Source organism: Eretmochelys imbricata, chromosome 19, assembly GCF_965152235.1.
Source record: "Eretmochelys imbricata isolate rEreImb1 chromosome 19, rEreImb1.hap1, whole genome shotgun sequence".
Lineage (NCBI taxonomy): Eukaryota > Metazoa > Chordata > Testudines > Cheloniidae > Eretmochelys > Eretmochelys imbricata.
In genome coordinates, this window is record NC_135590.1 from 8,858,782 (window position 1) to 8,883,353 (window position 24,572).

At 45.1% G+C, this 24,572-nt stretch overlaps 1 protein-coding gene across 1 annotated transcript in view; it reads right to left on the bottom strand.

Moving 5' to 3' along the window:
• The window catches only part of RUNX3 (RUNX family transcription factor 3), a 118,093-nt gene extending 97,123 nt beyond the window's left edge, over positions 1-20,970 (bottom strand). Inside the window, exons 1-2 of the mRNA XM_077838052.1 lie at positions 20,855-20,970; positions 20,471-20,611 (exon numbers count right to left, since the gene is read on the bottom strand). Of these exons, the coding sequence (XP_077694178.1) occupies positions 20,471-20,528 (58 nt within the window). The 5' untranslated portion in view covers positions 20,529-20,611; positions 20,855-20,970. The remainder of the gene's footprint in view (positions 1-20,470; positions 20,612-20,854) is intronic.
• Positions 20,971-24,572: the final 3,602 nt, after the last annotated feature.

The following is a 24,572-nucleotide window of genomic DNA, read 5'->3' on the forward strand; positions in this document are numbered from 1 at the left end:
AGCATTGGGGTCTGGGCTCATTAGCCTGTAGCTCCCCTCCGCTACCTGCCTAACCCCAGGTCTTTGGCCTGACACTCAGAGGCTTTAACAGATTTCTCAGACCTCCACGATCTCGAGACTTTTAGCTGCATTGCAACTGTGCAAATGACATTAACCAGAACGTAGCAGGAAGAGAGCGATGGATCGTCTCCAAAGGGCAGAAACCAAAGGGACTGGGCTGAGAGGAAATTCTAACGCTTTGCAAATTCCTGTTATTTACTACGCTTGTGTGGGTGATTTGTGTAACTGACCAAATCAGTGCAAACTACAAATAGTCCAGTTGACTAGACAATTGTGCAGTGTTGGTTAGCTTCCTACATCATCCAGTCAGGGAAAACGAGTTTTCTTCTTATAGCAGATGTACACTTAGTTCCCTGGGTTCTCAAAGGGCCACCCAGAATGGCAGATCAAAGTTGTCAGTCAAATTGGATCATTACTCTGGAGTCATATTCTTAATAGATAGGCTCTTGAGGGAAAGCGGTTGTTTTGGGGCAAACACTCTCAAAACTTGGGGCGGGGGTGGTTTCAAAATCCAGATCCTAATTTTGCAACCAGAGTTAGATCCCCACCTTGCAAACATTGCTGTACTTAAATTTACTACTAAGAGTAGTAACTTCTTTGCAGGATCAGCGCCTGCCTTTCATTATTATTTATCTAGTGCCTTTGATGGGCATCACACGTTACACAAACATAGAAGAAGACTCAGTCCCCACCCTTACGAGTTTACAGTATAAGACCTGGCTCCAGCAAACCCTTACACATATGTTTAACGTTAAGCATATTAGTGTGTGCAGGATTGAGACCTAACAGCATGACTGCTGTTCCCATTGGAATCAGTGGGAGTTTATCACTGATTTCAGTGGTGGCAATATCATACCTTACATCAACTGATCATTCACCAAGGAATGGCAATAGGCCCAAATGAGCAGAGTGAAGGGGAAGAGAGGCGGTAGTAAATAATGGGAGTGCCCATTAAATAACAATATCTGGAGTGGATTGTATATGTCACTGGATGGGAGGCCTTACACTACAGACATGCACAGAGAGAGTCCCTTCTTGCCTGCTAAACCGCTCTGCTGCTTGTGTCTTTAGAGCAAGAAGCAACGCAGATCTAATGAACGGGGATTCAACGTGCGGCTCTAATATTGCCAAAGCCTATGAGCCACAAAGCCTGCAGCACTTACTCCTGGAGCTTAGTATAAAACAGAGTCAGCTCACAACAAGGGAGCCATGTGGTGAGTGTCAAGAACCAACCATTCAGAGCAAACCTTATATTTGTGGCTTCGTTCTCTTCCAGGCACAAACCAAAGTACCTGCAAGTGGTTCTATAGCAATTGTAAAAAAAAAAGAAAAGACAAAAGCCACCCGCTGCGAATGCTGAAGTTATTGCAGCAAAACCCTTCTAAAAGACACGTTCTCGTTCAACCACAAGTTACTGGGCTAGACGCAGAAGTCTGGGTAGAGTCTCTGGCCTGTGTTATGCAGGAGTTCAGACTAGACAGTCATAATGGTCCCTCCTGGCCTTAAGAGAGACGAGCCAAATTCTATTCTCTTGCTGATCTACTCTGGTGTAACTCTACTGGTTTCAATGGGTTTACACCAGAGTGAAACCAGACTCAGGCCCTATGAATTCCTAACATTATTGGAGTCAATGAGCCACATGCATTCATCCGGGCAGCGGGTTTTGGGCCTTTATAGAGAGCATTCCAAATACAAGGCTACTCAGGAATGGGCTAGACAGAGGATTCTCCACGAGGCCATAAATCACCTTAAATTAGGGAAGTTTGGACTGGTTTTCAGGTGGGAAGAAAAATTCCCGGTTCAGCTTTCGGCCGGGACAGCGATGCCCCTGCTGAACTTAGGGGGGATTCCCGACTTGAGCAATGTACAATGCTAGGAGTTAGCCACCCTGTTGTTTTTCTCAGAACCCAGTATAAGTGGAGTTTTTCAATATCCTGTGTGGGAGTCGTGTGCAACAGAAATAAAAAAACCCAACACCTGGGTTTTCAGACGGCCCCTTCTTCCCATCTGCTGTTCTCACACTGTCTGCTTCTCCTGTGAGAGACTGATGTGTGAACTGCTCAATCAGAAGGAAGCCTGACCTGTGTGTACATGGGACCTATTCTGAGAACTTTCACATCGTTCCCATTGACTGGGAAACCACTTCCTCTGTCTGCAAGAGCAGCTACCTCATTTGGAAAGTTACTCTTGCACACGATACCGTGTTCTTTCCTCATTGGCTTGTCTGACTTGTGAACCGGGACTGGGAGGGAGGGAAAACAGAGGAGACAAATTTACCAAACAGGTGAGACAAGAGAGAAACATTTCCAGAGTATCGATTGGTAACATTTTGACAGCCCTCTCTCTGTGGGGAGGGGGTGTGAAAATCATGTTTGTAACAGAGATCAGAGCAGGACTCTACATTTTATAGAGCTGGACCCTAAAGCCCTTTGAGTTTTTATCTAGTCTTTACTCTGGCAATTTTGGTAAACTGAGGCACAGAAAGGCTAAGGGACTTGCCCAGGGTCACACTGGAAGTCTGTGCAGAGCAGGGACTTGAACACAAGATTCTGGCTAGGGTCCTAACCACTGGACCATCCTTCCTCCCACAGACTTCCTCTTCCATTGATTTCGTCTGGTGTCTTGCCCGGGCATGGACTGCAGGCTCTGGTCCACAGGTTTAAATGTTCCTGATCCATAACAGGACCTCACTCATTCTCCTTTTTTTCATTCACCCCACGGCAACGAGCCTGGCTTTGGCCATCTTTAGGACACGCTGCAAGGCACATCTGTATCCCCAGGCTTTCTCTGGGGTCAGAGCTGTGTGGAAGGAGTGGGGTCGAGGATGACATCTATGTGAAGAGACTGATTAAAAGAATATTTGTATTTACAGAGCAGTAGCACTCAGGAAGTGCTTGGCGCTTTGCAGGCAGCAGGGAAGAGACAGTCTCTGCATCAAAAAGAGGAAGGATGGTTCAGTGGTTAGGGCCCTAGCCTCAGACCTAGCTTCAATTCCCTGCTCTGCTACAGACTTCCAGTGCGACCTTGGGCAAGTCATTTAGTCTCTCTGGGCTTCAATGCCTCGTCTGTAGAACAGGGATGACAGCACTGCCCTACCTCACAGGGGTACTGTGATGACAAAGACATTAATGAGAGTAAGGCCCCAGGATATGACACAGTGGCGGGGTCATCTACACGCCGTAGACAGACAGACTGAGCTCTGGACAGGCAGTGCTGTGGATTGAAGGGCCTCTATCCTGGGAATCTTTTGGAAATTTCAGGCCCAATTCTTTGTGGCCATGCCCCTTGGGGAGCCATTTATGCCGATGCAAAGTGAGCGTGAAACACCCCCACACCACTTTGCACTGATGTTAACTGCTGCAGATGGAACGGGGCAACACTGGACTGGGCCCTTGGACTAAGATTTTCAAAAGCGACGAGTGATTTTGGGAGCCTCCATTTAGAGCCCAACTTCAAGGACCCTGACTTTCAGAAAGGGCTTAACACCGGTTCTTCTGGGGTGTGGTTAGCTGGGCACTCCAAAGCAGTTGGCCCTTTTGAAAATCTCAGCCTTTGTAGATGGAGTGTTTTTGTAAGAAGTTACACCTCCAATATCTCCTGTTCATGACATGCTTTGGGTGTGAGACAGTGGGCCGATGCCACAGGGATTGGCAGGGCAGAAAACCCTGGAGGGGTAGGTCAGACGTGAAGGAGGTGAAAGCCAAAATAACTTTTCATTTCTATTTATTTATTATTATTCAGCTCTGCCCAGAGCTCAGTCTGTCTGTGGTACATATTTGGCACCCGTCACTGTGTCATCTCTTAGGGCCTTACCATTATTAATATATTTGTCAACACAAAACTCCTGTGAGGTAGAGAACAACACAATATTCCTGTGTCACAGATGAGAAACCAAGACACAGAGAGACTAAATGACTTGCCCGAGGACACACTGGAAGTCTACAGCAGTGGTTCTCAACCAGGGGTTCACGTATTATTCCTGGTAGTACGCAGAGATCTTCCAATGGGTACAGCAACTCATCTAGATAGTTGCCTAGTTTTACAACAGGCTCCATAAAAAGCACTAGCGAAGTCAGTGCAAACTAAAATTTCATGCAGACAATGACTTGTTTATACTGCTGTATACACAATACACTGAAATGTCAGTACAATATTTATATCCCAATTGATTTTATAATTATATGGTAACAATGAGAAAGTCAACAACACGTCCGTAATAGTGCGCTGTGACACTTCTGTATTTATATGTCTGATTTTGTAAGTAAGTAGTTTTTAAGCGAGGTGAAACTTGAGGTACGCCAGACAAATCAGACTCCTGAAAGGGGTACAGTAGCCAGGAAGGGTTGAGAGCCACAGCAGGGCGGAGAGATGTTTAAAAGTCCTGAGCGTTGACCTAACTCTGTCCCCATTGAAGTTAATTGTAAAAAGCCCAGTGAGTTCAGTGGGAGCAGTTAGACCAATGCTGAGTGCATCCCACCCATATTGTCCATTCTAATATATATTGATCATATATGTAGCAGTAAATATATATACTGTAATTTTAGTAACATGTAAGGTTGATGATATTTGCAATGGGTAAAAATATGCTGGCGGTATAATTTAGAAGATATTTTGTATAATATATACAATGGAAATATGTTGCATAGGGTGAAAATGATTAGCGTCTCTACTGAACTAGCTAGAGTCACCCATTGTGCTGTCCATGATGGAGCCAGGTCTGCTCAGCTATGCATCAGAGCCTCTACACTGCAAGCAGTTAATGGAGAGTCTCCTTTGACCCAGCTGGTTGGGTTTTGATGTGATGAGGTAAGATGTCTGGATCCAGAGCCAGATCTGACTTTCCAGGGAGTTTAGATGCTGGAGGCTCCAATTCATGCCTGTCTCTAATAACAACGCTCTCAAATCACGCTCTAAAGATGTGCACTGAATCCAGGCTAGGGGTAGTTACTTCAGGTCTTCTGCCTGCCTTGTACATGTTATTTTCATAGAATCATAGGACTGGAAGGGACCTTGAGAGGTCATCTAGTCCAGTCCCCTGCACTCCTGGCAGGACTAAGTATTATCTTGACCATCCCTGAGAGGTGTTTGTCCAACCTGCTCTTAAAAATCCCCAATGATGGAGATATCACAACCTCCCTAGGCAATTTATTCCAGTGCTTAACCACCCTGACAGTTAGGAAGTTTTTCCTAATGTCCAACCTAAACCTCCCTTACTACAATTTAAGCCCATTGCTTCTGGTCTGGTCCTCAGAGGTTAAGAAGAACAATTTTTCTCCCTCCTCCTTGTAACAACCTTTTATGTACTTGAAAACTGTTCTCATGTCCCCTCTCAGTCTTCTCTTCTCCAGACTAAACAAACCCAATTTTTTCAATCTTCCCTCATAGGTCATGTTTTCTCGACTTTTACGATAACATGGCTTCCAGGTAACATGGTAGCATCCGTTAGGCATGAAGAAGCAGGCAAGGTTAAAGAGAATTGATTCACTGACCACATTCTGAGCTTTTATCCTCGGCTGAGTCATTTGCTGAAGGTATTTTGCCTCTCAGACCATTTTCATTAGCTTACTGGCTAAGGTTCTGCCTGTCTATATCCCCTTTTGTAACATGCACACAGCAAGCAGCTCGTACTGTCTGCATGATGCGAAACACAAAGCTGGCGTGTCTCAGGCTGTGTTAAGCACCAGACAGAGTGGTTACATTTCAGTGAGGTTGGCGTTAAAGGAACTAGTACAATTTATTATCCATAAAATCATTGTAGAAACCTAAATGAAATCTGAATGCCTCTTGGGCAGATTTTACCCAGGGAAAGGACCATGCCTCTGATGAGATGACACTGCTTCCCTGACCTAACAACATCATGATAGAATATTATGATGTGTGAAATTCAAAACGTCCCTCAAATCCCTCTTTAGTACTCCCATCTGACATGCAGCCTAATGCAGGCAGAAGTGAGCTACGTTGTGCATGCAAAGAGAAATGTAGCAACATGTCTGCACTACTGCAGCCACGGCCTGCCTTCTTCCCATCAGTTATTTATCTTATCCACCTGTTGCATCTTGTCATTAACCAAGATTGTATGCCCATTGAGGCAGGGCCTCTCTTTTTACTACATGTTTGTCCAGCACCCGGCACCAAGGGTTCCAAATCACGGACTCAGGCCTTTAGGATCTTCTGTAAATAATAACCAGATCAGTTTCTTCTTTAACAGCAGCTCCCAGTAGCAAAATACCCTACACTTTATCCATTGTGATGTTGATTGTATCTGGTTTCTAAAGACCCATCTGTGGCTGGGACTTAAAACCAGGAAGCTGGCCATAATAATTAAAGATCACATGGGCCTCTTGTTAAAAAACAACTAGATATTAGCTCTACTGCCCTAGCCAAAACACACGTCGGGGGGCTCCGAAACGATCTGTAAATTTGAGTGGAATCTGACTAATAATTTTGGCCAAAAAAAAAAAAGAGGCCCCCCCGAAATGTCAAAATAGTTCATTAAAAAAAAATTACCATGAGCCCTCTTGAGAATGTCGACTCGATTCAACCTTCCAAACATCTTGCCTCAAACCGAATGGATTTTGGATTTTCATTTCAGCGAGAGAATTGAAAACGTTCCATTTCTGTTTGAAATGAAACGGGGTTTTGTTGTTGCGGTTGTTTTTCAGTTTGGCCCACCATTCTGAAAGTTCAATTATTTGCTCAGCTCTCGTTAGGAGTCAGGGGTGGGGGATTTGATTCAAATGGGCGGGTCCCCCAAATTGAAGGCGGATTGTGCAAATTGCCTTCTGAATACTTTCACTCTTGTTTGTCCCGGGAACGCGCCCTGGACACCAGTAGAGTGGCATTATTCATGGGCCATTTGCCCTGCATGACTGGTTGATCTTCCTCGGGTTTGATGTCATGATCCCCTGCCCCACTTGCTGTCTGACCTCAGTCTCTCAAACACTCTGTGTCTCTGTGTCACCCTCTGTAAAATGGAGGAGGCACCAGTCTTTGTTGAGCATTTTCCAAGCCTCCGATGAAAGGAACTACAGGCATGCAAGTGAGTGACCTCTCCTTCTCTGCCCTTTGCCCCATGAGTGACCGGCCCATGCAAGGTTTACGAGAGCAGTAGCCCGTCTGGGAATTGCATTAAAGAGATAAGGTAGGTGAGGTAATTAATATCTTTTACTGGATCAACTTGTTGCTGTGAGAGACGAGCTTTTGAGCTGACACAGAGCTCACAGAGCTTCAGGACCTGAAGAAGAGCTCTGTGTAAGCTCGAAAGCTTGCCCCTCTCACCAGCAGAAGTTGGTCCAGTAAAAGATATTCCCTCCCCAACCTTGTCTCTCTAATATCCTGGGACCAACATTGCTACAACAACACTGCATACAACAATGGGAGCTGCATTGTCATTTAAGGGATTGTTCATAGAATCATAGAATCATAGAATATTAGGTTTGGAAGGGACCCCTGAAGGTCATCTAGTCCAACCCCCTGCTCGAAGCAGGACCAATTCCCAGTTAAATCATCCCAGCCAGGGCTTTGTCAAGCCTGACCTTAAAAACCTCTAAGGAAGGAGATTCTACCACCTCCCTAGGTAACGCATTCCAGTGTTTCACCACCCTCTTAGTGAAAAAGTTTTTCCTAATAGCCAATCTAAACCTCCCCCACTGCAACTTGAGACCATTACTCCTCGGTCTGTCATCTGCTACCATTGAGAACAGTCTAGAGCCATCCTCTTTGGAACCACCTCTCAGGTAGTTGAAAGCAGCTATCAAATCCCCCCTCATTCTTCTCTTCTGCAGGCTAAACAATCCCAGCTCCCTCAGCCTCTCCTCATAAGTCATGTGTTCTAGACCCCTAATCATTTTTGTTGCCCTTCGCTGGACTCTCTCCAATTTATCCACATCCTTCTTGTAGTGTGGGGTCCAAAACTGGACACAGTACTCCAGATGAGGCCTCACCAATGTCGAATAGAGGGGAATGATCACGTCCCTCGATCTGCTCGCTATGCCCCTACTTATACATCCCAAAATGCCATTGGCCTTCTTGGCAACAAGGGCACACTGCTGACTCATATCCAGCTTCTCGTCCACTGTCACCCCTAGGTCCTTTTCCGCAGAACTGCTGCCTAGCCATTCGGTCCCTAGTCTGTAGCGGTGCATTGGATTCTTCCATCCTAAGTGCAGGACCCTGCACTTATCCTTATTGAACCTCATCAGATTTCTTTTGGCCCAATCCTCCAATTTGTCTAGGTCCTTCTGTATCCTATCCCTCCCCTCCAGCGTATCTACCACTCCTCCCAGTTTAGTATCATCCGCAAATTTGCTGAGAGTGCAATCCACACCATCCTCCAGATCATTTATGAAGATATTGAACAAAACCGGCCCCAGGACCGACCCTTGGGGCACTCCACTTGATACCATGTCAGATGAATGTTTGTTTCATGAAAGCTTTCACAGCAAGTAGCTGTTTGGCATGCATGGCAGTCAGTGAAGGGTTAAACCACCACTCTAGGCATGTTCCCTGCCTCTGCTCTCATTAATCACAAGTGGAAAACTCAACTAGACACACGCAGCCAGGGGGCTGGAACAGTTTGTATAGTGGGGGTGCTGAGACCCATTGAACCAAACTGCAAACCCTGGATATAATGGAAACCACTTTCCAGTAGCTATACTCACAGCTGGCCTGTGCCAGACAGTTTGGGCTCATGGGGCTTGGGCTGCAGGACTGTATCATTGCATTGTAGACTTCCAGGATCGGGCTCTGGGACCCTCCCACCCCTTAGCACTAAGGGCCTGATCCTCCACTGTTGACATCAATAGGAGTAGGAATGGGACCCCATGGCGCCTTAGTGAACACCCCAGTTTTTCCTCCTCCTTTCTCCAAATCTAGCTCAGTTTCCAGGCAAAAATCTTCTCTCTGATCTGCCTCCCAGATTGCTAAATGCCTGAGGCAGTCCTGTGTGTGCAGTGACCCCAGGATGTGCAATTAGATTCCCATCAGCTTCACACTGACTTCAATATGTCTGCTGATGGTCTAAGAATTAAGCACATGCTTAAGTACTTTGCTGAATTAGGGCCTTAGATTCGTTCATCCCAAAGAGCGTTACAACCTACACATTGGAGTCATTTTGCCCAACACTGAATTGCAACCACCTCTACCTTGAAACCCAGTAACTTTTTACATCGTATGTGCTGTCTTCACTGCTATTGTTCCCTGTGCTAGCTGGATTTGAGCTAGCTCAGGGGAGCTACTTGTACACAGCTTTTGCAGTCTAGACATACCCTTTGTTAAACAAACAGCAAAGACTTCAAGATGCGGCCCACTGAATTAGTCTTTGGTAGCACGGCATCAAAACATACATTTGGGCTCTGTCATTTAAAGGGTTCCCCACTTCTTTTGTGACCTTGGGCAAATCATTTAATCTCTCAGTGCCTCAGGAGCTGTAAAGTGGGGATAACACTCCTTTTGTCTTGTCTATTTAGATTATGAACTCTTCATGACAAGGACTGTCTCTCATTACGTGTCTGTACAGAACCTAGCACAAGGGGGCCTGATCTCAGTTGTGGCCGCGAGGTACTATTGTAAGACTAATAAATATTGCCCATGGGGATCAGATTTCAGGACCGGGGCCTTTGATTGTAAGTGCCTCAGATCCAGGAATGCCTGTCTCCTTCTGCTCTTAGTTGGGACCTCTCAGTGCAACCACAGTAAAATAATAAACAATGCTTTCCAGGATTTTAGGACATAAATTAAACAAGAAGAGAAAAGGGACCAGTTTAGCTCTGCCACATGAGGAGATTAATGTAGGTACTATTTAGAATGTGGAAAAATATTCTCCTTTCTTTTAGTTCACGGAAATACTCCAGAAAGACTGGATCAAACCACAGACATTTTCGCCTGGAATCTACTCCTATCGTACACTGCATTATAGATGAGTCATTCCTACACTCCCATCTTCCTTCACTTTGAGATGTGGCGTTTCACATAACACGGCAGAAGAGAGAGAAAGAGAGAGAGAGCGAAATATTGTCAGGGTTACAGTTTTCCGTGGTTAAAAAGCAACACAGAAATCCATTAAAAGGAAAAGTTTGTAGAGCGGGAATCCTGAGGTGGTGAATTACAAGAAGATTAAAATAAGAAAGCTCTGCTTGCGTGGAAGTGGACATTCCCTCCAGCCTACAACAAATGAGACAAGTGGGGCATTTTATCACAGTGCCCGTCCCATGAAACTGGAAAGAGTTCTGTTCAAAACAAGCAACCACTCAGCTAGACTTGGCTTGGGGAATAGGGCAGTACGCTGGCATGGGAAGGAGAGAGGTTCTGCAATGACCTTGGGAGCCCGGTAGCTTGTTGGCCCATCGGGAGAAGAAGAATGGCCTTGGTAAGGCACTGGAGTGTGAGTCAGGAGATCTCCCTTTGCCACAGACCCCTTGCATACCTTGGGGCAAGACACTTCCCCTCCCTGAGCCTCAGTTTGCCATCTCTAAAATGAGGCTCATCAGTCTTGTTTGCTCAGATTGTAGGGACTGTCTGTTACTAGGTTCATGGACAGCAACTGACATGGGGGGGCCCATCTTGGCACAAGGACCATACCAATGCATGGTTATTATGGGACTTCCTAGAGAGTTAAGGATGCTCATCATTGCCCATGCTAGGGCCTATAATGAATGCTGATTGGTATCTCCCTCCATCGTTTCCTAGTTTGGATCTGGAGCGCGGTTTGGCCTATGGACTGCTGTTTTCTAGCCCCTGAATGCAGCGGTTTTTAAAGTGTCCTTTCAGGTGGACCTTGGTGCTTGTGATAGGCTGTGCTGCCTGGATACACCTCGAGAATGATATCGTGTCTATCCGAGGCTGGGGGAAGGGAGCAAAGCCTGAGCCCACCTGAACCCCACCACCCTGGGCTAGGGGACCAAAGCCCAACCCCCACTGCCTTGGGCCACGGGGGGTAATAACTGAAGTCCAAGGGCAACAGCCCCAGGCGGGGGGCCTGTAACCTGAGCCCCGCCACCCAGGACTGAAGCCCTTGGGCTTTGATTTCGGCCCCAGCAAGTCCAACGCCAGCCCTGATGACCCCATTAAAACCGGGTCACAACCCACTTCGGGGTCACAACCCACAGTTTGAGAACCACTGTTTTATAGGCATTATTGGTTCCTGGCTCTGCCTTTGGTTTGCCGCCAAAAATGGACGGGCTAAAATTTCATCCACAGGAACATTACAGAGAATCGCTGTCATCTCTACCTGTGCATGGCCTTCCCATTGCTTTCCTGGGCTTTACAATTCTGCCCTTTTGCGACACCCACACGGATACTGCTCTGACGTCTCCAAGGAGACTCTGGACTGAGTTGCACGCAACGACCCAGGGCTCAAGTCTGCTCATCGTTACCACAGTAGAAATCCACAGGAGCACGGCTGGAGTCAGCGAAGTTACTCTGGATTTACATCCCATGTAACTGAGAGCAGGATGTGGCCCAAACCATGTGGCACATTGGCCTACAAGTGTTTACTGAATGACCGAGACCACAATCTCTAGAAAACAGTCATTGTGAAACCTCTGACTAATCTGCTCTGGTCTGTTCCTTGGTGTAATTCCAAGTTCAGTGACATTTCTGAACTTGCAGAGAAAAGAAGAAGAAATAATGGCTCATCTTGGTGCTTTCGGTTGTACCTGTTCCCAAGGGAAAGGAATGAACGAGCATGCTAATATATTGCTAACACAAGAGAGACCTGAGCTGTGGAAGTCAGATCTGGCTTTGAATCTGAAATTGAATCTGAAACGTAGGGGCATTTGCTTTGGATGTTCCAATCTGGGTAATTATAGAGCTAGGCTTGTACTACAAAGCGGATCCAGATCTGGATCTGCAGCTAAAACTGCTGCAAAGTTTCATCAGCTGCAGACCCATTGCTCCATTTCAGACTCATCTCTGGCAGCTAGCAATACAGCTGACTTATGCTCCTGGAGGCTTGTTGCTATTTGCTGCCTCAGCAGTCCTGTCTCCTTGTATTTTAATGAAACCACAGAAATTAGAGATAGAAAAGACCTATCAGGTCATCTGATAGGTCCTTCTTCCAAGCAAGTGCAGAATCGCTATTGTACAATGGGGTTTCCCTGACTTCCTTGGGGGGCTATTCCAGAGTCGAGTAGATTTTGTTGTAAGGAAGTTTTTTTTTCCCGATCAGAGTCATCAGTGGGGAAGATCTGGTGGCGAGATGTTCAGGGGGTCTAGCAAAGTCAGTTCTTTTATTTGAGTCACTGAGTTGGATAGCTGCTCAAGAACTGTCTCGTCTTCTAGCCTCAGTTATGGGGAAGACAATTTTTTTGGAAAGGTTCCAGAAAATGCTCCTGAAAATGTCAAGAATGCTTTGTGCAGGGCTGGAGCCAGTGCCTTCGGACTTCCTCGGGCAAGGGATAAAACAGATCAAGACAGCAAAACCAAGATATTTTTGGGCACCACTCACACTTCAAAAAAAAATTGCAAATGTTTCCTGGCCTGGGCAGGAGAAGTTGCTTGGAAGCAGATCAAAACTGGCTGCCCATTTGATCTGTTCCTGTCAGATCCTTCTGGTGGGTCGTGATTTTTTATGCCTGTTGCTCTGTGGTCTCTCCAAGGCATAACCTTCGCATTTCATAAGGATAAGGCAGTTAAGGGAAGTCGCTCTTGTTCTCTCCTGAGGCATTTGACATAGAGCCCTAGTTGTTTACAGATGTGTTGAGAGGGCGGAAGTGTTCATGCTAACACAAGAGACTCAGCCAGGATTGTGGTGAACAGAGTGATCACAAGGAATATTACAGTTCTGCACCTTCTCCCCCCTGCCCAGGGTAGTGGCTTTGGTCAAATAGGGTGGTCTTTCAGCTTGGACAATTTAGAAGCCGTTTAGAAATAAAATCAACAAGCAGTTATTAGATTCAGGGCCAGAGTTTTAAATTGCTGAGGTTTTTGATTGGGGGAGGGTGTTGGAGGGGGGAGCTTCTCAAGCTTCTCTTAGGGCCAGCATGTTGCTGGAGTCTGGAACCAATTTACTGGCTTTCAAGTGGTCTCCTTTCAGAATAGCAGCAGACAAGAAATGCTGGGGACACCTTGGTAAGACATGCCTGTGAGGAAGTCAGTTGCCTCTTTGTCCCAGGGGCTCACTCACCTTTGGTTCTCTCCATTTCTTTCTACAGAGAAAAGGGTTTTAACCCCTAGGTGACCAACGCTAACAGCTGGCGATGGGGTCGGTGGGAGTGGAAGAGGAGCCTGCATGCCTAGATTGCTTTGCAGTGGGTTTTACTGTCAAACAGAAGTGACTGGAAGGAGTCTCCCTAACACAGAGTCAGCAGGGCTTCCCTCAGCCCAAGTCTGCAGTAAAAGAGAGGAAAGGGCCAGTTTGTTTCAGCTAAGGGAAAAATGAAGATCTAAAGCATGATTCAAAGTTCCAGGTAGGAAGAAGAACCAAAGACCCTTTCTCCTGGTTCTCCTCTCTCAGCTCCAACCTTCTTCCCAGCGGCCAGCCTTCCCTAATGCCTGCAATGGTCTGCAGCTTCCCACAGCACACCCAGCGGGGATTAATTCCCCAGCCCTGCCATCCTACAGCCAAGGCAGGCATCACTGAGCCTTTCTCTAGCCAGAGGGAAAGGATTAGCCCCTTCTCTGCCAATCTGTGTGTAATAAAAGTGTGACACACGGGATTGACGGTAAAAGACTGAGATCTTGGTTTCCTGGCTTCAGTCACATGACATGGGACACGGTTGCTAAGAAGTCTCTGATCTCTATCATATGACAGGGGTGAGCACACACTAACCTCTGGAGCACGGTGGTTGGGGTACACCCAACACATCACACAGAGCATGCAGTCTGTTTTTGGATTATCACTCTCTGCAGCAAGCGCTGGCTCATGGAGGGTGTTCCACTTCTCCCAGGTTAGACAGGACATTTTAATGGATAATACTTTAGAGGGTGGGTAGGACTTGTAAGTCTCTGGAAAACCAGAGCCACATAAACTAGGAATGCAGCGTGAGAAATATCACTGGAGATAGAGACAGGGGTGAAAGGAGGCATGCGTTATCTTCTGGTTCGGGGCGTGCCCTGATTGTAAAGGGTTGTCCTAGCCTAGGGAGTTGATCAGAGTGGACCTTCCCATTTGACCAGGAGATGGTCCAAGGAGATGGATGCAACAGTCTTAGAGTGGGAAGTTCTCTGTACCGAATATCATGCTGTGTCTCCTGTAGTCCTGCATTTCTTCTCTGCTTTAAGCTCTGTGTCTATCTAGGTATCTGTTTAGCATCAGAACATCCCTACAAGCTCAGTCAGTATTAGGCCCATTTTGCAGATGGGGAACTAAAGCCCAAAGAGATTATTAAAGAACTTGTCAAGGTCAAACAGGAAGTTTGAAAATTGCACCCTCATCTCCTGATCCCTGCCTCCCTCTTGTTGGCTGCTGTATTTTTAAGAGCTCTGTTGTACGGCACTGCTGATGACTCTGATTGATATGACAGTAGCAGCTAGAGGCCTCTCCCTAGATCATGGTCCCATTGTGCTAGGTGATGCACATACATAAAGTAAAACACATCCCTGCCCTGAAGATCTGGCAATATAAACAGACACAGGTGGGAAGAGAAACAGAGGCGCAGAATGGAGAAATGTCTTATGCAAGATCAATGGCTGAGCAGGGAGTAGGACCCAACTCTTCTAAGGCCCTACCCACTAGACCATGTTGTCTCAGCTAATGTTGAAATTTTGCATAGGTTTGGTTGCGTAGATAAAACCCAGCCTTAAACTCCCAGCAGAAGACCCTATCCGCCTTCCTCACACAGGCAGACCTCCCATTGAAACTGAAGTCACAGAGTTTCCCGGGGAAAAGCAGTAGGACTGGGCCTGTGGTGTAGAAGGAACCAAGGTAAGCCACAATATGTTGCTGAGATGTAGTAGACTTCACTGAGGGGCATGTGGCAGCTGTGGATGATGATGGAAAGGAAAATCATAATTTTCTTTTCACTGGGAAATGTACAGATGGAAGCGTTTGACAAGCCACTCCTTTGCGTTACTAGATTTACGGGGCCCAAGTGGCATTTACTGGAAAAATATAAAATGTCAGTGATCGGAAACCCAAGCCTGTTCGTGAACTCAGGATCATCCTAGATGGCTTGCAACAGAGCATGCTGCAGAGATACCATGCTCGGAGCTGGGCGACTTGGAAGCCAAGGATGGCAGGCAGCCACTGGGTCAATAATACGTAGAGCTACTGACAATTTTGTGATCTAAGAAGAAACAGCGTGAATAAGCACATTCCTGACATCCTTGAAGTCAGCACTCACGAGCGACCGCAGGCAAACTCTGGCCTCAAGCACCTGTTTTAAAGTATCCATAAGGACTTCTCGTATACTACAGTTTCGTGTGTGCTGCGGTCATGCCAGCTTCCGTAAATCCTATTCCACAAGTTAGGCTAGTTAAGTACTTGGATGGGAGACCTATAAGCAACATCTCCAGGATGAGGTGTCAGTTACCATTAATAATTAGGAGCATGGAAATACTGAGAGACCCCAATGGAGATCAGAGCCATGAGGTACTGTACAAACACACAGAAAGAGACAGTCCCTGCCTCCTTCAAGTAAATAGGCAAGACATAGGAGATGAAGTGACCAGCCGCACAGCATGGGGCAGAGCCAAGAATAGAACCCAGGTCTCCTCAGTTCTAGTGAGGAGTCCCAGCTACTAGACTACACAGCTCAGCAAGAGAGAATCTCCTCAGTGAGACAGTACCTGACCAGCAGGGTGCTAGGGGTAATACTTGAATTAGGGGAGAAAGTTTATCCTTTTTCAGGTGAAAAGTTGGAGTCTGGCAAAACCATCCTCACCAAATTAAAGCACTGGGGATGAGGATGTGTCTGCTAGTGTCCTTGTGGCCCTTAAAGATCCCATTGTATTTTTTGAAACAGCAGGGGTGCTAAACCCCTTGCCCTGGCCCAATTTCAACCCAGGCAATTTCATTCCATCTCTCTAAGTTCCCTTCCCAATTGGATCTCCAGTGAAAGGTCTGATTAAGGATAGAGTGAAATTGACTACCTTTAAGACCCGTCTCTGTGAAGTAATGGAGTTTTGCCGGCCCCATGGACGATTGCTTATGACCCGTTTCGCTGTCTATATTTAAACTGCCCGGTGGGCACTAATTCCATTGAAGTTCTTGTGGAGTTGAGGGTGATTGGGAAGAAATTAGGCCCAGGTGATCATTTCTCAAGCCTTGGCTGGCATGACACAAGCTAGGTTAATGAATGTGACGTTTGTGGTTCAATGAGCTATGCTCAGAGAGGTAGACTGAGCTGCCAACGGGATAGAATCATAGAATATCAGGGTTGGAAGGGACCTCAGGAGGTCATCTAGTCCAACCCCCTGCTCAAAGCAGGACCAATCCCCAACTAAATCATCCCAGCCAGGGCTTTGTCAAGCCTGACCTAATGGCTCTACTTCAAGCAGTTTCAAGAGCAAATTACAGTGGGCAACAGTTCTTGCAACCAGCCACAGTCCTCAGTGTCAACGGCCTTGATGAGTAACATAGATTGGAGAAAGATTCCCTCCAGCACAGTTCAATAACTCCTCTTCTTCACGGAAGACATGGAAAATACTCTGTGATCATGTGACGCCTATGGAAGAGAATGTATCTGTGGGGGCGAAGAAATCCAGTCTTCCCCGTATGCCCTCACCTCCCCTTGTTTCCCTGGGAGCTTTGATTATTCATGGTGTGCAGGAATGAAACATTAAGCACTAGACATCAGTGGGGTCACTCCCAACTTAAATCAGCAAATTTAGGAGCAGAATTTGGCCCTGTAGTATTGGTCAGATTTTCAAGATAGCCCAACGTCTCACTTATTTTGGTGACTGTGTGGGAGCTGAGGCTCAGATGCTCAGAGGTATGTAAGAGCCTAACACCTATTGAAATCAGTGGGCATTTGAGGCTCTTGGCACCAGGACACTTATGAAAATTTGGCTGTATCTCTCCTACATGCGTACTCCTCCCTTCTAAGCAAGAGTGAGGCATTCTCTGACTTTGTAGGAGTGTTCTGCACCTTCATTGCATTTCACTCTGCATTTATGTGAAGAGCTGGGAGAATTATTTGTAGACAAAGAGTTTCTCCTGTATAGTCAGTCATTCTCTGGTCTCAAATTCCCCTCAAACAGCCCATTTTTCTAAATTAGATTTTATATCCAAAATTGTTCACTTTATGGAATTATATTTCAGCCTCTGCCAGTTACTTGGATTGTGATTGGTCATCCTAAATCACATGGCATTGCTTCTGTTTCATGATTGGGTAAGTGAAAAATACTGCAAAAAAGGACGGGGGAAGCATTTCCAGTCTGAAGAGTGAATAGCTTTTGGATTTGTTTGTTTCATTCCTTAAATATTTGTGCAAACAAATAGCCATTTGCATGGACAGGCACAGAAAAGCAATCACAATATGAATGTAGCTGAATCAGAAAGCTATTTGGAATTCAAATGAAAACAGTAATCACCCAGATCCAGCTATGCACCCAACTGCACTGGAAAAGACACATCTAATCTCTTAAAGAAACAAGGATTTCTTGTCCTAATTGTAAACAAATGTTTCCCAATTTAGCCATTCTTCATCTTCAGTGTAATCTTTTTTCTCTCCCCCCCTTTTAATAAAAGTACGTCTGAAACAGAAATGTTTATTACTTTTATAAGTTCCTATTTGTATGGAAATTGAATTCAAGATGTGATATTTCTGTCTCTCTTTTTTCTTATGACCGATCCTCAGCATTTCTTCATCTGGCTTGTGGCGGGAAAAGCACAGATTAAAAAGAACTGTGCAAATGTTTTTTATAAACTTCTCTTATTTTCTTGCCATAGGACTGCCTTTAATTAGCTCTGTGGAGTACAAAGGATGCATAATGACACCATCTCATAGCGGAGGATATAAAGATCTACTGTATTTATTGCTGAATATTCACACTGTACTTCAGTACTTTGATAAGTGCCAACCTTGGACTAGGTTCCATTCTCATTTACACCGTTGTAAATCCTGAGTAACTCTGCTGAAGTCAAGGAAACTACTTTGGATTTACACCAATGTAACTAAAAATAGAATTTGGCTCATTATTCTCACTTTCCAACACACTCCGCTCAGAAGAAAATTCAAATACAGTAAATGTACTGGGACAGATTTAATCATGTTAATCCATTTAATATCATGTAACCTTTTGGATTGTTGAACACTACGCCAAATTCTGGTCTCTGACACTGGTAAAACCCTGATATGGTCCAGTAACTTCTGTAGTATTTTGCTAATTCTAGATAACATTCAACTTAAGATTTATCCCCAATCATTTTAGTAGATGGGTATCAAGTTGATTGATTTTGACACCGTTTTCTTTCATCCATTTAGTTTCAGTATATTGTGTTAAGTTGCTATTTGAGAATTCTTTTTTTTTTTTTATGCTTTTTCTTAGGAATCAGCTTGAATGTTTTATCTTGTTTTGGAAATACAGCTACAAAACAAGTACCAAAAAATCCAACAAACCCCCACAAGTTACAGTGTTCTGGCATACCTGTAGTACTCTCATGTTAAGGTTTAATCCTGCATTCCTGAGGCGTCTTCAACTCTCAGGGAATTAATGAGGGATCATTTGGATTGCGCAAGAAATGAAAGATCGAGTCCATCCTGGTTTTCATTCAAATGTTTTAGAACTGAGAACATGCCAAGCTCCCCAGTTCAAAATAAGTCAGTGAGAAGACCATCTGCACATTCTTTATGTCCTGATGAGTTGCGTTTTTAAAGTATTCTGTAACCAGCCTCCCAGACAATAGGACTTGCAATAGCACAAATTGATTTTGTGCAGTTTACTGGATTTACAAAAGCAGGTAACGCTGAGAAACACCCCCGATTTTAGCAATATGTCACAGAGCACGAGGTGGTCCCTCTACACCAATAGGTTGAAAAAATGGCACAGTCCCAGTTTGCAGTATTCTCCCAAGTAACAGAGCGACAGAATGGTATTCTGGAGCCTGCTTCCACACTGATGCACTGCAGAAAAAGGTGCCTTCCCCATACAACAAAACATAAATGCAGTCTAGTTTTTAAATTCATTGGGTCAAACCCTAGGTGCTGTGCTTTATTTTTACGCAGGCAAAAGTGCTGAGTAAAAATGAAGTGAGGGCACTCAGATTCAAGCAACAGTTTTCACACTCTGACTCTTTTGCTGGTAATAGCTCACCTTACATAATCACTCTTGTTACAGTCTGCACGGTAACACTCATTGTTTCATGTTCTCTGTGTATATAAAATCTCCCCACTGTATTTTCCACTGCATGCATCCGATGAAGTGAGCTGTAGCTCACGAAAGCTTATGCTCAGATAAATTTGTTAGTCTCTAAGGTGCCACAAGTCCTCCTTTTCTTTTTGCGGATACAGACTAACACGGCTGCTACTCTGAAACCAGACTCTTTTGGATGCTAGTACTGAAATTTACAAATAAAACGTTCATTGTGTGGCCTAGTAAAGCTTTCAACTCAGTTGTGGTCCCCAGTTTATATCGATACAGAAAAAAAGGGAGCGGAAAATGATCCGACGTTTGCTCTCTGTAAACAAGACCCAATTCAGCTATGCTCTAGGACGGAGCTAAACATCCATGCTGAATGTCAGAAGTGTAAGGTTCCTCTGTGATAACAGGAAGATATAAAGTCTCATCTTTGTGCATTTGCTGCAGGGTTGGAGCAGAAAGAGTAGGTGGAATAAACTTTGTCCAAAGCAATTACATTTCTGAAGTGCCTTTCAACAGTGAAACACTAGATGCTCACACACACTATAGCAAAGTCTTTCAAGCCTACCTTTAAAGCAACCATCCTCAAACCCTCTTGTGCCCTGGAAAGCTAGCTTCCCCCTTAGAAATGGAAAATGTTGAGTGCTATTAACTTTTGCAGTTCTTACCTGATGACTTAAGTTCTTTCCTTTCACCTGCTGGTTATGCCTATTCTAAGGCATCCATCCCCACAGTGCCTGGATACTAGCTACTTTGGCTCACATGGGGCTATGCAGGCAGAATAGGACTGAAAGAAATATAGCATATATCTAGCACCAAGCAATGCCCTCTGGACAAATTACCACTCAGTTAATGTTCATGATCCTACAACCGATTTCATGCCACACCTGGTGAGTCAACAACCGTGTGAAAAAGTCACCCTGAAGGAAAAGGCAGGGCCTGGACAGAAGAGCCGAGACGATCCAGAAGCTCATCATTTCACACAGCAATGGAGTGCTCTAAGCCTGGGTCACACGCACAACAGAAAACTCATTCCATGACAGCCCCCCTGTGTGAGCAGCTAGCATGCAACTGAAGATATGCCAGCGACGTTATTAAAATAGGCCGCTCTTCAGCGACAAACAACAACGTTTCCTGCCTTGAAGGAGATGAAAACAAGGGTTCTACTCACCACGGAGGAAGGTGGGCGAATAGGTTGCGAACGAGTCAAAGATGCTGTTGGAAGCCATGACCCCAGCCCAAGATGATTCCTCGGCCAGTCCTTGTGGTTTGTTTATATTCCCCCCGCTAGTCTTGAAGAAATAAGTTTGAACTGAAATAGAAAAGAGAGAGAGAGAGAGAGAGAGAAATCCACAAGGAAGCTAAGTGCCTGTTTGTAACCAAGAATCTGGCTTTGCCGTGCCACAGGAATGCTTAGCCACAAGGTTTTCAACAGAAGCATATGCACGCTGGATCATTAGTACGAAAGGGGGGGAAGAAAACAGGGATTGCAAAGAGATAGACAGAGGGTGGCGTAAGGTATGGAGAGCAAAATGAATGAATGAATGGAACTTACCCTAGACAGACAAAAATACAGCTGGTGTTAACAACTGGGGTGGGGGGGAAAAACCTCCTCGCTGAGGTACAGGTAGTCTTCTAAATTGGAGATTGCAGTTTGCTTGTGGTTCTGTGGTCGCCTATGAGGCCTGAAAGAGTGTTAACTCAACCCCGGTTCTGAGACAGAAAAGACTCCAGCTAGTCATTCACTGAGTGGAAGAGGAGAGTCAGCTGACCCGTGATGTCAACGGGGCATGAAACATCTTTGTGGCTTCTTCTTCTTTTTTTTTTTTTTTTTTATGGTTTATATTTATTAGTTCATGGGAGGCCTGGTTGATTCTCCCGGACCCTATGGTGAATGACATACAGAAGCAGAACTTAGACGCATTCAGACATTTCCTTTTAATTAATTATATTGTTGCCCTAGAAGAGACAGAAGAGAGACTTCAGATTTCTAATTGGTTGATTGAAGTAATAACCCATTTACATTCAGTGGTTTTCTCCTTTTAACTGCCTTTTCTCCCACATTTACCACTTGTCTGTATCATAATTTTTAGCTGTTCATAGCTTTCTAACTCCCAGCTCTCTTGGATGATTATTGTTACTGCATGTCGAGACTATTTCCATATGTGTAGATGGGTGGCTCTTCTTCACTGGGATTTTATGTGAATTAGTATTAAGCAAGACACAAAGCACATGCTGCAGAATAAACACTGCTAGCTGAAGAGGAGGAACTACAGCCATCCATCATTCTTTAAAGGTGCAGAATCACATTCCAGGGAGAAGAAGGCCATCAAACTTGCAGGCTCCTGAGTCTGAAGCCTTTGCTCATGCTGGGTAGTGCTTATTCATTGGGGTCAATGTGCGTGTTGCCTGGGTAAAACAGCAGGGACTGGCACCTTGTTTTTCAGGAGTAATAGTCACCAGCTGATTATTAATGACAATGCTTTGATATCCATGGGTGGGTACGTGCAAAGGGCCAGATTTTCAAAGGTATTTAGGCATCGAAGCAGGTTTGGTGCCCAACCCACTTTGGTCCTTTTTGAAATCCCACTAGGTGCCTATCTTCATCTTTAGGTGCCTACATACCTTTGAGGATCTGGCTACATGGCCCTCAAAATAAGGCTTAAATGGGACATAGACTTTATACTGGCCTTCTCCAAGGGGTAAATTTCCCCTGGTCAGGAAATAAACCTCACAACATTCCTGGGAGATGCACGTTGGGCCATCACATTTTAAGCAAACTTCCCCAGTGGTTTCCCAGGGAAGTTCTGCATAAAATCCTGTGGCACTAGATGGTGCAGGATTATTAGTAAAAATATAACTTAAAGATCCTTCTGAACTGGTAGCGTCAACATCTGCAAGGCCTTCAAATCCCTCCTTAAAACGCTCCTTTGCCTTGATGCCTACAGAAAATTTGACAACGATGAGGCAGCTGGTGCACGAAGACCACCGCCAGTCATGCTGACCAATATTGTCTCCCAGTTTCCCTGTGCTCCAGTGTTGGTCTGTCTGTATCCATCTGGTGTCTCTTGTCTTAGATTTACATTATAAGCTCTTTGGGACAGGGACCGTCTTCTAGTTCTGTGTTTGAATAACCCCTAGTGCAAGGGGGCCTGGTTCCTGACTGGGACTCTTAAGAGCTACTACCTTACAAATAACTAATTTTCCACTTACACTTGTAAGTTTTGGGCTTACCTTTTTCCTTACTCACAGTGAGTAGTATTGACTCATGTGAGTAGTTATTGAAGATTTGGCCCAATACACATGCCCACGCCAAAGGTGAAAAACACACACACACACCCCAAACTGAAGTAATGACACATCACTTAGAAATTCCGCCCAGAGAATCCTAGAAATCAGAGATGAGAAAGACCAATCTTAGGTCATCTAGTTCACTCCCTTGCCAGTGTCCGATTGGTGCCTACAGTCCATTTCCCAATCCTTTGAACAGCATGATTTTTAACTACCACAAGTGCTTGAACCGCGGGGGGACCTGATAAGAGTCTTCAGATATGTTAAGGGTTGTTACAAAGAAAACGGTGCTCGATTGCACCCACTGTCCAGTGAAGGCAGGACAAGAGGTAATGGGCTTACTCAGCAGCAAGGAAGATTGAGGTTAGATATTAGGAAAAGCTTTCTAATTATGAGGGTAGTTAAGCTCTGGAATAGCCTTCCCAGGGGGTTGTGGAATCCCCATCAAGAACTGGTTAGACAAACACCTGTCAAGAATGGTCTAGGGTCCTGCCTCAGCATGGTGGGATGTACGACATGACCTCTCAAGGTCTCTTCCCGCCCTAGATTTCTATGATTCTACTCACTTCCCTTGGAAGATCATCCCACTTTAACTGTTCTCAGGGTCAGGAAACTTCCTGATATTGAACCTAAATTTCCCTCTCATGCTCTCCTCTTTGCCCTCAGTCAATCCCCCATATTATTACTGGTTTCCAGTAATGTCCCCACTGTACACACCCAGACAAAGGCCCCTTGTACCAACCTTAATATTTCCTGTTTCTTCTTAGTGTTTACACCCTTCAGGTATTCCCAATTGGTTATTAGGTCCCTCCATGTTAGTGGTCAGTTAGTCAATGTTAACCAGATTCTGTTCTCACTGGCAGCAGTATAAATCCAGAATAACTCCATTCACATCAGATTCTGCTCTCTTTAATCAGGCAAAAATCCCATTGGGTCAAATTCGGTTCTCCACTACACTGGTATACTAAATTCACAGTAACCGATGGATTTCCTCCATATTTATCCCAGTCTAGGGGTCTCATCCAAGGCCCAATGAAGTCAGTGGGGGTTTTGCTGTTGGTTTAAAAGAGGTTTTAGTTTGGGCCTTACATGAGAACAGAATTTGGCCCTTTATTTTTCTGAGTCATCATTAGTTTCTAGAACCAAGTTGACGCAAGGCTGGTATTATGCCTATAGTCCGCAGTGTTATCTGGTGGGCACATGTGATCATGTCCTGGTGATAATGACCATTCAAATATTATCCTTTCTCTGTGTGTTTTTTGCAGAGACCTACTCACTATCATGTCAGGTTAAGAATTAGTTTCATTGGGGCCCTATAGGTGGAGAAGTGACTAACTAAAACGCGGAGAGATTTTTCTTCCAAAAAAAGGCATTTGAGGAAGTGAAACTCATAGTAAATTAAGTCTGAATGAAATCTGCAGGCAAAAAGTACCAAGGTTTGTGGTATTTCCAGGGCATACAAGTATGATACAATAGCATTTATACAGTCCGGCGTTCACCACATTTTGCTGCGCGTACCTGCGGGCCCCAGTCTTGGCTTTCACATAAGAGTGCAGCGGTATTGGACGTATTAGACATTACGGACTCCCGGAATATTAATACTGAGATGTGTAAGAGCTGATCTCATTCACTGTGGCTCAAAACCCTGGGACTCTGTTTGCCCTTCATAAAAGTGGCCATACTCGGTCAGACCAATGGTCCATCTAGTCCAATATCTCATCTTCTGACAGCAGCCAGTGCCTGATCCATTTCTGACTAACTAAAAGAACCCCTGTCTCCAGGGTGATAACACAAAGTTGCAGGGAGGGGAAGGTATGCTGATCGTTTTGCAACACAAAAGGAAGGGGGAAATATCAAATGATCTTTTAAAAGTTTCAACGCAAGCCATCACCTGCAGGGCCTGTGGAGTAAGGACAATGTATCGCCTTGTATTTTTTCAGACCACAATGTCAACACGCTCCCCTTTCCCCAGACCCCACTTC